The sequence below is a fragment of the Raphanus sativus genome, chromosome 2, assembly GCF_000801105.2.
Source record: "Raphanus sativus cultivar WK10039 chromosome 2, ASM80110v3, whole genome shotgun sequence".
NCBI classification, from domain to species: Eukaryota; Viridiplantae; Streptophyta; class Magnoliopsida; order Brassicales; family Brassicaceae; genus Raphanus; species Raphanus sativus.
Genome location: NC_079512.1, coordinates 36,090,100 through 36,102,975, shown reverse-complemented (window position 1 = coordinate 36,102,975; position 12,876 = coordinate 36,090,100). Strand labels below are relative to the sequence as shown.

The window sequence follows — 12,876 nt, the reverse complement described above, 5'->3', positions numbered from 1 at the left end:
ACTTTTCTTTTGAATAAATAAAACGAAGCAATAACTCTTATTCTTTCTTTACGTTTGGTTATATAATTAAAAAATAAGGTCATATCAAACTATGCCATGTGAATGAATCTTGTGCGTCGTTTTCCAACTTTTACTGATCTTAACTAAAAAAAAATTAAAAATAATTGACTATATAATTGGAGCCTTATCTGACGTCGATTTGATAAAGCTCGAGGGTCCAGCACTATCGGAGCACGCTTGTTGTATACCAACAAAGTAAATGGTAAAAGAATCCATCTTTTGTAAACATCATCAAAAGAGTCCATAATCTAATCCGTGTAAGCAAAGACAGAGTATCGTATCGTGAGACTTTTACCATATATGTAGTGGGCTTTACGTATGGGCTGTAATCAATCCTTATTTGGGCCTAAAGAAAAAATTCAGATAGATATACTGGGCTTATGTGTGAAAAATAGTTTTTTAACTTTTTAATAGAGGAAATTTTTATTTAGAAATTTTTGTTTGGTAAAAAATTTAAAAATACAAATTTATCTAGAATATTGGTTTAGGAGAAAGTAAAAAATTCCATGCTTGAATTAATTTGATTGATTTAAACTAATTAATGATATGGTTTCTTGTTTCTTTATCCGTATAGACAATCAAGACACTGGGTATTTCAATTTGTTAAAAGATCAAGGCACTAAAATTAATCATTGATGAGCCTGACGTAAGCCAATTCAAGAGTGGTACCTTATGTCATGACATGACATATTATATAGCTAGTAGGTCCAGTGTGATGGGAGCTGTAATTACCGTATCCAGGGCCGGCTCAACATCCACGTAGGCCCTTGGACAAAAACAAAAATTTTGGGCCCTATTAGTATTAATCTTTAGTATTTTAATTATTATCAAATTTATTTTTAAAACAAAAGTAAAAATTCATATGTTTTTCTTTGTTTTTGATTAGTATGTTACATATTATTATATTTTGTAACACTATTTAAATTTAATTCTAATATACATATGTTGATAAAAGAAAAAAAAAGAAAAAAAAATTAAAAATTGGAGTGGGCCCTAGGGCGGTCGCACTGACCGCCCGGTATACTAAGCCGGCTCCATATCCATTTAACTCTACCACTTATTAACAGCGACGACCCTCTCAAAGTTAGACATTGATATATACACATAGGAATGCATAACAATTTACAAAGTCTATGAATGCAAGTATGCAACAGTTACCAAAAAATTAACATGAGTTTGCATATTTACAAGAAAGCGCAAATATATATATATATATATATATATGTGTGAGTGTTTGTGGATTCCATGTTATCCTATTATCATTTGTGTGGGGTTGAGATGATTCCAAATCCAAAGCTAAGTTGTCAAAAACGAATCTCACAAGATTCTCTTTAATGTCAATCATATATTTTATGTTTGTTTCAGGTGGCAGCACATCATGACGGTATTAATTTTGGTGTAATGACTTTCTATATATCTAAATTGTTTTTCTTCAAGTTATTAGTTTACTATAACTAGCTTAAAATTCGAACTAAAGATATGTTTTTAGCACTCTCTCGTTACTTAAGTTTAGTGGAGGTAAAACTGTTATAGAATATAGAATGACATTAGGAACTCTAAAAATGGTATACCGTTCTCAATCACACTATTAAAAGGCTTTCAAGCTTTTTGCATTTAGATATAAGCTTCAACTGCTGCTCTTTTTTGTATGTGTTTATATCCATATAGATATAAGATATGTTTTCATGTGTGTTAACAAACACAACTTTGCTTTTATACCTTCTATTGTTTCTCTAATATAACTTCCTAAGATTTTGATAGAACATCATGAAACGTGTTTTATGTAATTGCATACGAAGTCGCATTCATTCATTCATATACAGACACAGAAAAAAACACATTCATTCGATATATTGTGTTTTTTATTTCACAATTTGATGTATGATATACATATTTTTCTTGTTGCTTATAACTATACTAGGAGTTTTCCTGCGCCATACGCAGATATAAAAAATTTAAAAATATTTTTTTATAAATAAATTTTCAAATTTCAGTATTTAAATTTTAATTTTATTAGTTAAAAATTAAAACTATAATCAAATTTTTCTAATTTGATTTATTCAAGTTTACTTTAAATTTTTAATTTTATTTTATTTAAATTGTAATAATAATAATTAAAATTTTATAAAGTTACTTTATTCATATTATCCTTTATTTAGTTACTTTTATTTTAATAATGTGTATTTGTAAATATATAAATTAGTTCTAATAAATATATAAATTAATATAAATAACATATATAAGTTGATAAATATAACATATATAAGTTTTTAAATATATAATTATAACTACTTATTTTGATAATAAAAATATGATTCATAAATTGATGAAAAAAATAAATTCGTAATTACTATATATATAATTATATTATTTTAGTAGATATCTCTATAATATTATTTGAGAAGTCAGTTTCCTATGTGTCGCGCTCACGTTAACTCTCACGGTGGTTGATTACATTGATACCCTTAATGAATCAAAAATATAATATTAAATACTATAATTGATTTTTATTCAAATTTCTTTTGTAAAATTTCCAAATAACATATATAATAAAAAAGGAAATATTTATAAAGGCTATAAAGTGAATTTAAAAACGAAAATATATGTATAAATAATATGATTTCATTAAAAAGGAAAGTTCACAAATAGTAATATTGCATTAAAAATATTTTTAAAATAATATAAAATATACTAATAAAATAATTTCTTTATATTTTCAAAGTAACAGAAATAATTTTTATATATCTATCTATTTTTTAGATGATTACATAAAATAATTAAGTAACATAAACTGATATATTGACTAAAATCATTTATAATTAGTAAATAAAGTAGCTATTACTATATTATGAAATTTTGCCAAAGATATGAATCCGTATATAGAAAATAGCCATTACCATTATTTAAAAAATCTTACCAAAAACATAAATCTTAATATAGAAAATTTTACATGTCACAATTAAATCAATGCCATGTCATATTTCTTTTAAGCCATGTCATCATTTTTTTTGTTAGACTAATTTTGGTGATGACATGTGTCAAGATCACTTTGCAAATAATGTCTAGGAGATACCACACTAGAATATAAATATTATTATGAGTGAAGTAAAATTCAAATTAATTTAGTTGTAAATTTATATTGGCACTAGGTGTTTTCCTGCACCATGTGCAGTAAAAAAAATTTAAAAAATTTTCTAACAGATAAATATAAATTATATTTATTTTTTTATTAATATTATAAATTTTCTTTATCTTATTAATATTTTAATTTAAATTGATTTAACTGAACATTAAAATTAAGATAAAAACAATTTTGTTTATTTTGAAATATATTTAAGAATGTGCATGTATATATTTAAAATTATAATCTTAGGTAGATTTTTCAATCTATTTATTTTAATTAAATATGTAAAATTGCATAATTGTCAAAAATTAAAATTAAACAATATTTATAAAATCTATATATATATATATATATATGAAACTAATGATTTTACGATTTAATTTGATTTATGATTTAATTTTTATAATTTTCTAAAAAAAATGTATATATTTTTGAAATATTTTTAATTTAAATGATATTTCAAAATTTGAAATGCCATAATTGAATATATTTATTTTAATGATGATTTATGAGTTATTACCATATTTTAAAAAAGTCCAAAACTATAAATCGACAATAAATGTAATACATGAGTTATTACCATATTTAAAAAGTTTACCAAAAATATAAATTAACATTAAATATAATTGTCCATGTCATATTAATCTATAAGACATGTCATCAATTTTAGTAGCCATGTCATATTATTTTTGTGAAAATGATTGTAGAAGACATGTGGCCAAATCACTTCTCAAATATAGTATAGGGGATGAAAATTTCATAATTTTCAAAAATTAAAATTAAAAAATATTTATAAAATCTGTAGATATATAAGAAACTAATGATTTTACGATTTAATTTGATTTTATGATTTAATTTTTGTAATTTTCTAAAAATATGTATATATTTTTGAAATATTTTTAATTTAAATGATATTTCGAAATTTGAAATGCCATAATTGAATATATTTATTTTAATGATGATTTATGAGTTATTACCATATTTTTAAAAAGTCCAAAATATAAATCGAAAATAAATGTAATATATGAGTTATTACCATAGTTTAAAAAGTTTACCAAAAATATAAATTAACATTAAGTATAATTGTCCATGTCATATTAATCTATAAGACATGTCATCAATTTTATTAGTCATGTCATATTATTTTTGTGAGAATGATTGTAGAGAAGACATGTGGCAAAAATTGTCCATGTTATATTAATTTATAAGACATGTCATTAATTTTAGTAGTCATGTCATATTATTTTTGTGAGAATGATTGTAGAGAAGACATGTGACAAAATCACTTCACAAATATAGTCTAGGGGATCTAAGTTTTATATATTTGTATAGAAGGATACGTACATATCTTCAAAGACTCCCATGTGGAAGCTCAACCATTCTGATGCCAAGCGCTAGCCTCTGGAATTATGTGAGGTGTTACCTCTCTTGTCCACAGTTATTCATAAAGGTAATTACAATCAAAAGGTGGTCCAGTTTACACCTTAGTGTCGTGAATATCTTTCATACATGTACAGAGTGCAACATATGATACTGTTAAATGCAGTTATATAATTAAAGAATTCAAACGAGAAATCATTTTCAAGCATTTTCTTTCCTCCTATTTGGTAATAAACAATGTAAAACTCATTTTAGTAAAACATCTCCCATAATAATGCAACCAGTCACAGGCAAAAAATGAGTAGAAACATTGAAATATCACTTTCAAACTATCCTTTTCAATGTCAAGCTGGTTGCATGCTTAATTTAACCATTTTTCTCCACAATAATAATGGATCCCTAAGGCCATTTTTGGATGTAGGTGGTCCAGTTCACATCACATATATATATGATATAAAATGCTACAATTACTTTATACATATAGTAACATAGATGTGTGTTTCGCCAAATTATACAAAACATATGGATTCAAATTTCGATTATGGCCACGATGGTGTTAAGTTATGTACTTAAAAGTTTCTCTAAGGTCTGGTCTCGAAAATAAATGAAACCAATACTGAATGTGGCCTAGATTCAGATTTAATTGTAGATATACTACTTTTTTGTTTTTGTGTTGTTAATTCTGTGGGTTATTTTCGTTATAACGTTTCTCTCTTTAGAAGCAAAAATAAACTAATCCAGACTAACGTAAACACGTTTACTAGATTCATCACAACTACCATTACCATACGAGTTGAGGATATAACAAGGGTTATATTTTAATATATATAACTATTGGGGCGAAATCGAAATACTTAAAAGAGTTACTGTCCCCCGGTGAAAATAAGGCTTAAATCTGTTCTTCTCTTTTATTTATTACAGAGGGGAGAAAGAAAAAACCAAAGGGTTTCCTCCGACTCTGTGTTGCGTGAGAGACCAAACTTACATTCGAAGCTTCTCCGTAACTTTTCAATTAAAAAAAACGTGTAAAATTACTGAAAAAAGAAAAAAAAAATCGTCGTAGAAGCTCAGAGGAGGAGGAAGAAGAAGAAGCCTTGGGGGGTTTCGTAGAGAGGAATATTAATTGTTTTAATTGAAGTGGGGTTTCGTGAAGAGAAGTTTGATCCTTGTTCGACTTTGACACTCGTCTCTTCACGCAATCGTCTTCCTTCTTCGTCTCACGTCTTCTAGGGTTTGCTTAAATTTTGTTCCTTTTGATTTTAAAAAGTAAAATTTCTGGGGAAATTGGCTTAAAAGTTGGAGAATTTGAGGATATCTCGTCGTGGGTACTTCGGAAAATATAGAAAGTCTTAAACTTTGACGAATCTATAGTCTGGTCAAGGATCGGAGATTATAGAAAGCCTTAGTCTTGGATAGATCTCTTGGTTTGGTTATTGATTAGGGGGTCTTTGTTGGCTATACTACGATGAGCGGAAGCTTCACTGATGATGATGGCAACAAGCTTATTCTCTGCGTGGCGGAGAACGGTCGTACATTCGAATTCAACTGCAGCGAGACAACTCCGGTTGAATCCGTGATGCGTTTCGTCGAATCCGTGTCGGGGATCAGCTTCTCCGACCAGCTTCTTCTCTCGCTCGACATGAAACTCGAGCCTCAGAAGCTGCTCTCTTCTTTCGGCCTTCCTTCTAGTAATCGACAAGTGTTTGTTTTCAACAAGGCTATGCTGCAGAGCAGCTCTCATCCTCCGTTACCAGAAGATGTTGATTCACAGGACGTCGACGATGCTCTACCTCCCGCTCCTCCGCTCCATGAACATCATCCCTTGGACGACGCGTTGGATCCGGCTCTAAAGGCGTTGCCTTTGTACGAGAGGCAGTTTCGTTACCACTTCCATAAAGGCCGCGCCTTCTACAACTGCACGGTCCTAAAGCACGAGAGCTGCGAGAGGCTGACGGGAGAGCAGAAGGTGCAGCAGCGGGCTGTCGAAGTCGCTACGAGGAACTTGGAGCAGTATTACAGGGTGATCTTTCAGAACTTTCTCGAGTTTATGAAGCGTTACAAGCACCAGCACCGCCTCCACTCTGATCTGCTGGTGAATTTCGGGAGGGATGTTGAGAAGCTGAGGTCTGTTAAGGTTCACCCTTGTCTTCAAACCGATTCGAGGAAGTGCTTGCTGGACTTCGTCAAGGAAGATAACCTCAAAAAGGCCGTGGAGAATTGCGCGAGCTCTCACAAGCAGTTTGAGAACAAGATCGCTCAGTTCCAGCAGATGTTTGTGGAGGTAAAGCGCAAGGTTGAGGAGCTGTTTGCTTGCAGGGATTCCTTGACGATGAAGAACTTGGAAGCGACCGTTAAGGACCACGAACGGTACATTAACGAGCAGAAGAGCATAATGCAATCTCTCAGCAAAGATGTCAATACGGTTAAGAAGCTTGTGGATGATTGCATGTCTAGCAGCCAATCCTCCTCATCTCTCCGACCTCATGATGCTGTTTCAGCCCTGGGTCCTATGTACGAAGTGCACGACAAGAATCACCTCCCCAAGATGCAGGGCTGTTATAACTCAGTTTCAGAGCTGCTGGATTACTGCAAGAACAAGAAGAATGAGATGAACAACTTTGTACACGGTTACATGCAAAAGATAACGTACGTCACGTATGTCATCAAAGACGCCAAGTTACAGTTTCCTGTTTTCAGAGAGGCGATGGTGCGTCAGGATGACTTGTTCGCTGACCTGAAGTTAGTCCGTGGTGTTGGCCCCGCTTATAGGGCATGCCTCGCAGAGGTTGTGAGGAGGAAATCGTCTATGAAGCTTTACATGGGCATGGCTGGGCAGTTGGCAGAGAAGCTTGCTATGAAGAGGGAAACAGAGGTCAGGAGACGTGAGGAGTTTCTCAAAACGCATGGTCCTTTTTTACCTCGTGATGTGCTGTCCTCAATGGGTTTATATGATACTCCCACTCAGTGTGATGTCAATGTCGCTCCTTATGATACTAGTTTGATCAATATCGAAATGGCAGACGTTGATCGATATGCTCCTGAGTATCTGGTTGGGTTACATTCGAAGGTTGCATCCTCGAGGAGCTCACTGGGCATGTCTAGTGATAGCTCGCTTTCCGCTGAGGCTGAGGAGACAGGTTTAGACAGAGACGGTTTTGAAGATATCCTAGAGGGTTCTGAATTGGTGGAGATAGCAGGAACCAGCAAGATGGAGGTTGAGAACGCGAAACTAAAAGCTGACCTTGCTTCTGCAATCTCTAGGATATGTTCATTAGGGCCACAAGTTGAATACGAGGTGCTGGATGGAAGTGAAGTAGAGAATCTGTTGAAAAATGCGGCGGAAAAGACGGCAGAGGCACTGCAGGCCAAAGACGAGTATGAGAAACATCTCATATCTATGCTCAAGGAAAAACAAAGGCACTGTGATTCATATGAGAAGCGCATCCGTGAACTGGAACAGCGTCTCAACGATGAGTATCTACAAGGAAAGAGATATGTTAGTAGTAAGGATGTGAACAAAGCAGACGTGGAAGGCAACAAAGGTCATGTATCTGGTTCGGAGCCCATGGATGAGGTGTCATGTGTTTTAAATCTTTCTAGCAAGCAGCAGCCATGTAAAGCTAGGGAAGGTATGGATGAGAACATGGTGGATTCCTCTCAGGTGCTCAGTCATCCTCTTGATTCATCGATGCTGGAAAGCCAGCAAAACAATGAGAAAGGTGGAAAGGATAATGTGTTTCTGAGTGACAGTTCGACAGCCGAGAGCCCATCAAAATCTTTGGGTAATAACGTGGTAGCGGGCATAGGTTTAGATACCAAACACAGTGATGATATTATCTTGGAACTTAAAAGTGAGCTGGTGGATAAGTCCAATAAACTGAGTGAAACAGAGTCAAAGCTAAATGGTGCTATGGAAGAGGTAGCCAACCTGAGCAGAGAGTTGGAAATGAATCAGAAAATTCTCGAAGAATCCCAGGTTTTGCAGCTATTTCATAATTTTTTAATTTATTTATTTCTGCATATTTTTCCAGCGTTGATATTTTATTAATTGCATTGTGAGATTAGGAGCTAGTCTTTACTTTTTGGTATGTTACCTTTAACGATCTTTTGTTACTCTGTCTTGGTTGTAGATGAACTGTGCGCATTTGGAGAACTGCTTACATGAAGCAAGAGAAGAAGCACAGACCCATCTCTGTGCTGCTGATCGTAGAGCTTCTGAGTACAATGCACTTCGTGCATCAGCTGTGAAAATGCGAAGTCTCTTTGAAAGATTCCGGAGCTCTGTGTGTGCTGGCGGTGGGGTTGCTGGTTTTGCTGACTCATTGCGTACTTTGGCTCAAGCTTTAGACAAGTAAGTTCCTATTAGTGTTATTCCTCTCTTGGTATCCATTTTCAAGCTCTGGTTTTCTTATATTTTATTTGGATTTGCATCTCTCATAATTGATGATTTAACAGCTCCATTAATGACAATGAGGATGATGGTACTGTTGAGTTCCGGAAGTGCATCCGAGTTCTGGCAGACAAAGTTAGCTTCCTCTCCAAAAACCGAGAGGAGCTATTTGAGAAGTGCCGGAATCTTGAAGCTACAAGTGAACAGACGATAAAGGACTTGAAGGAAAAGAAAGAGCTGGTGAAAACATTGTACACTAAGCACCAACTTGGGAAGCAGGTAGAATATAATATGCGGTTTGTTATCTCGTTTGTGGGTATTGTTGCATTTTAAACTTTTTCGTGGACAGGCGAATAAGGAAAAGATATCATTTGGTCGTCTTGAAGTCCATGAGATAGCAGCATTTGTGCTAAACCAAGCAGGGCATTACGAGGCAATCAACAGGAACTGCCCAAACTACTACTTGTCCTCTGAATCCGAGGCATTGTTCACAGATCACCTCCCGAACCGGCCTACATACATCGTTGGACAGATTGTACACATCGAGCGCCAAGCAGTGAAGCAGGCACCGACTCTTTCAGCTTCTGCATCTCCTGAGGCTGGTAAGAAAGATTATCTCGGCTCAAGAAATCTGGGATCAAGTTCAATGTCAACATCATCATCTTCGGGAGCAACGACAACAAACCCTTATGGTCTCTCTTCAGGATGTGAATACTTCATAGTGACAATAGCAATGCTTCCTGACACTGCTATTCATCAACAAGCTTCCTGATCCTTTTGTGATATGATGGAAGAAACCCCTCCCCTTAAAAAAAAAGAACCAAAAAAATGTAAATACTTAAATAACCGGACAGCCCTTGTGTTTGATTTATGGGTGTTGGGTTTCATTTGTCTTTTTCAAAAAAATATATTTTATTTCATGTTCTTTCTGTACAGCTGATGATGATTCCTGATCTTAGTTTAATCTTTTATCCTTGTACATACTCTTCTTTGCTGTAATATGTGAACAATAAAAATACATAAAAAAGTTTAGGATAGATAATTGATTGTCTCCAAACATTGTTTTATTATAATTAGGATGATCTAAACAAATTCATTATCAAAACGTCTTTCTTCATATCCCTGTTGGGATTTAGTTACCAAGAAATGAATTTGATTTACAAGAAAAAAAAAAAAAACAGCAAAGCTTAGCTAGTAGTACAGGTCTCCTATACTTGCCAAATCCTGAAACGATAAAATTATCTATTTATATGCATCACCACCATCTTCTTCTGAAATGTTGGACAAGAACTTTGGCAAGGATGTGATTCGGGGGAGGTGTAAGAGCAAATCGCTGAACGAGTCTTTCCTTGACATACCCTGTGGTTTGCTGCTGGAAGCTGGATCAAGAACTCTGTTGTTGTTGTTGTTATGTTCAGAAACTATCCCCTTGAGATCATTGAGTTCAGACTTCGATCCAGTATTGAGCTGTGAGTTTGCAGCGACGTTGGGATCCTTGTACAAGAGGTTGAATAAAGAATTAACCCTTGGCATGAGAGACTTCTCATCTGGTGTATCGAACTGGATATTATCACTCAGCAGTTGCTGTTTCAAGCTCTCAAATTTCTCCATATGTTCCGGATGATTTCCACCAGCAGAATCAGAGAGAAATCCAACGAAATCGCTCACTGATATGGATTGTTGTAGTCCAGGTACCTTTATCTGACTCGAATCAGTTGCTAAGAATGCAACGAGATCACTCACTGACATAGATGGGTGTACTCCACCTTCTCCTTCAACCTGATTCAAATCCGTTGTGTTGTTTGAATCACAGAGAACTGCAAGGAAATCGCTCAGTGACACAGATTGGCGTAGTCCAGGCTGACCACAATCCGTTGTGTTTCTCGAGTTGACTGCTTCAACACCTCCAGTTCCTTCATTTCCGCGAGCATCTATAACTAAGGATGAAACAAACAAGGAGAGAAAGAAAACACACAGTCAAAATTTGGCTCAGTAGAAGTGAAAAAGGAAAACAAAACTCCGAATAAAGAGCTGTGAAAGTAAACTACCTGAGCTGGGCGATGGTGCTTCATGAGACAGATACATATGTTCAGATGATGACTGAGCCCCAACTGGAGATGCTAAATTATGAGTCCCAGATATTGAAGGACCTGTGCTAATGTTCAAATTCCCGAAAGGATACCCCTTTGGTTCACTTGGATCCTCGAAGATAGATGGCCGTGCATCAAAGTAGGGAGAGTCCATTTTTATCTCTGGCTCACGGCTGAGATGAAACAGGCGATGATCACACTGAACGAGCTTCTCGAAATGTTTGTTCATTATCCCTTGAGCACATTGCAGAAAATGTTTCCTAACAAGATCACAGGGAGACTATCGTCAGCTCAAGCTATAACATAAACGTTATTTAGCAACAAAAAATGCTAGTTTTCAATTACATGAAGAAGACACAAGAAATGTCTGTACCTGTGCATGCTGGCTTGGCCATCAGTAAAATCTGATGTAGCCTGCCACAAAGTATGTTTTCTAGGCTGCGGGTTCGTTTCCCGGAAAAACAAGGGCTGCCTAGCAAGCTGAAACAAAAACATAAAAGATAAAAGAGTTGAACAAGAGCATATGATTTGCCAATGAAAAATAGCTCGAGTGAAGAATCGTGTACCACGAGAGTCAATGTTCCAGGTCCATCCTCAGGACAGTTTGCCTTTAAATCCCAAATATCTGACCACTGAATCTCGATCTTGCTCTTAAGACCTTGTTCCAACACTTCCCAAACAAGTTTGTGCTTAGCGAAGTAACACTTCGCCACCAAATCTCCTTCATACCTTGATTTATACTACACAAATAAAAAAAACAACAGAACATTGTCCAAGTCAGATCACTGAAAGCACCATGAAACATATATCAAACCAAAAAAAAAAATACCCAAGGGCTCACCTCCCAGTTGCCGATCTTTAAAACAGTGGCAGGAAAGTTGGAAGCTTTCAGCTTCTCAATACTCCCTGGCGCTAAGGTCGCTCCAGCAGTTGTACATTTACTTTCATTTTTAACACCAGAGCCAAGCGCATCGGCTGCTTTTTGCGTAAGCCTCATCTGAATCAAATCCAACAAAGATGGACTCTTCCTAAGGCTTAATCCAAGAGGACTCGGCTCATCAAGCGGGTTATACTTAGCCGGTGCCATCGACGAAGACGAGCTAGTCCCAGCGCTCCGTAACTAGGAAAAGACGAAAACATATATTCAACTCTATGAAAACACACACACAAACCTAATCGAGAAAAACAGAGACTTTTTTTAATTGAATTATCGCAGAAACTAAGCATATGAGCTAATTTGAAAAAATAAGAGAAAGAGCAAACCCTAGATCGCTTGTTGAGAGGACCATGCGCTTCTTCCAAATCATCCTCCGCGATCTCCAGCTTCACCGGCAGCTCATCACGGCGCTTCGACGCCAATTCGGACTCAGGTCTCGTAACCCCAGATTTCCTCATTTCCACCATTAAAACGCGAAACCCTTTCTCCCTGATTGAATCCCAGATTCGGATTAATCAATTCGACAGCGAAATCACGAATACAAAATTAAAAAAAAAACTTTTTTTTGTTTCACAGAGGATTGTTATCCAGAAACGCGAAGAGAATCAGCAAACCCTAGAAATCAGATCTCTCTCTATTTGATTGAAAAGGAGGATTCTTTTTGGCGGCTAGCGACGCGAGTATCTCGCGTTATATGCCACGCGCTATCGTGATTTGACTGGAAAGGGTCTGATATGTCCTAACTAGCCACCGCTTTGCTCGTGTGAAGGAAGGCTAATGTAGTCATTTGGTAATTTTAGAAAATTGTTATAATTAATTCGCTGGCGGACAGCCAGTAGTTCTCGATATATTGGGTGGGTCCCTTTATTTGCTTCTTCTTGTGACGGCTATAGAT

At 35.3% G+C, this 12,876-nt stretch overlaps 2 protein-coding genes across 2 annotated transcripts; one reads left to right on the top strand and one right to left on the bottom strand.

Moving 5' to 3' along the window:
* The first annotated feature begins 5,441 nt into the window (after window positions 1-5,441).
* Window positions 5,442-9,933, top strand: LOC108841862 (autophagy-related protein 11). Its single transcript, XM_018614640.2, has 4 exons — window positions 5,442-8,540; window positions 8,695-8,915; window positions 9,020-9,233; window positions 9,304-9,933. Exons 1-4 carry the CDS (start codon window positions 6,030-6,032, stop codon window positions 9,724-9,726), a joined length of 3,369 nt encoding a protein of 1,122 aa, XP_018470142.1. The 5' UTR covers window positions 5,442-6,029; the 3' UTR covers window positions 9,727-9,933.
* Window positions 9,934-9,989: 56 nt separating this feature from the next.
* Window positions 9,990-12,612, bottom strand: LOC108841863 (uncharacterized). Its single transcript, XM_018614641.2, has 6 exons — window positions 12,308-12,612; window positions 11,886-12,164; window positions 11,611-11,784; window positions 11,418-11,524; window positions 11,003-11,304; window positions 9,990-10,891 (listed from the first exon to the last, which is right to left on the bottom strand). The coding sequence occupies exons 1-6, from the start codon at window positions 12,446-12,448 to the stop codon at window positions 10,197-10,199; spliced, it is 1,698 nt and encodes a 565-aa protein (XP_018470143.1). The 5' UTR covers window positions 12,449-12,612; the 3' UTR covers window positions 9,990-10,196.
* Between the last annotated feature and the right edge of the window lie 264 nt (window positions 12,613-12,876).

Bases quoted from the DNA above. Each gene is read 5' to 3' on its own strand.
- LOC108841863 (XM_018614641.2), bottom strand. From the start codon at position 12,448: ATGGTGGAAATGAGGAAATCTGGGGTTACGAGACCTGAGTCCGAATTG. The intron at 11,525-11,610 runs GTACACGATTCT...TTTTTGTTTCAG, and splicing joins CTGGAACATTGACTCTCGTG to CTTGCTAGGCAGCCCTTGTT. The intron at 11,305-11,417 runs GTACAGACATTT...TGATCTTGTTAG, and splicing joins GGCCAAGCCAGCATGCACAG to GAAACATTTTCTGCAATGTG.
- LOC108841862 (XM_018614640.2), top strand. From the start codon at position 6,030: ATGAGCGGAAGCTTCACTGATGATGATGGCAACAAGCTTATTCTCTGC. The intron at 8,541-8,694 runs GTTTTGCAGCTA...TCTTGGTTGTAG, and splicing joins AAATTCTCGAAGAATCCCAG to ATGAACTGTGCGCATTTGGA. The intron at 9,234-9,303 runs GTAGAATATAAT...TTTCGTGGACAG, and splicing joins AGCACCAACTTGGGAAGCAG to GCGAATAAGGAAAAGATATC.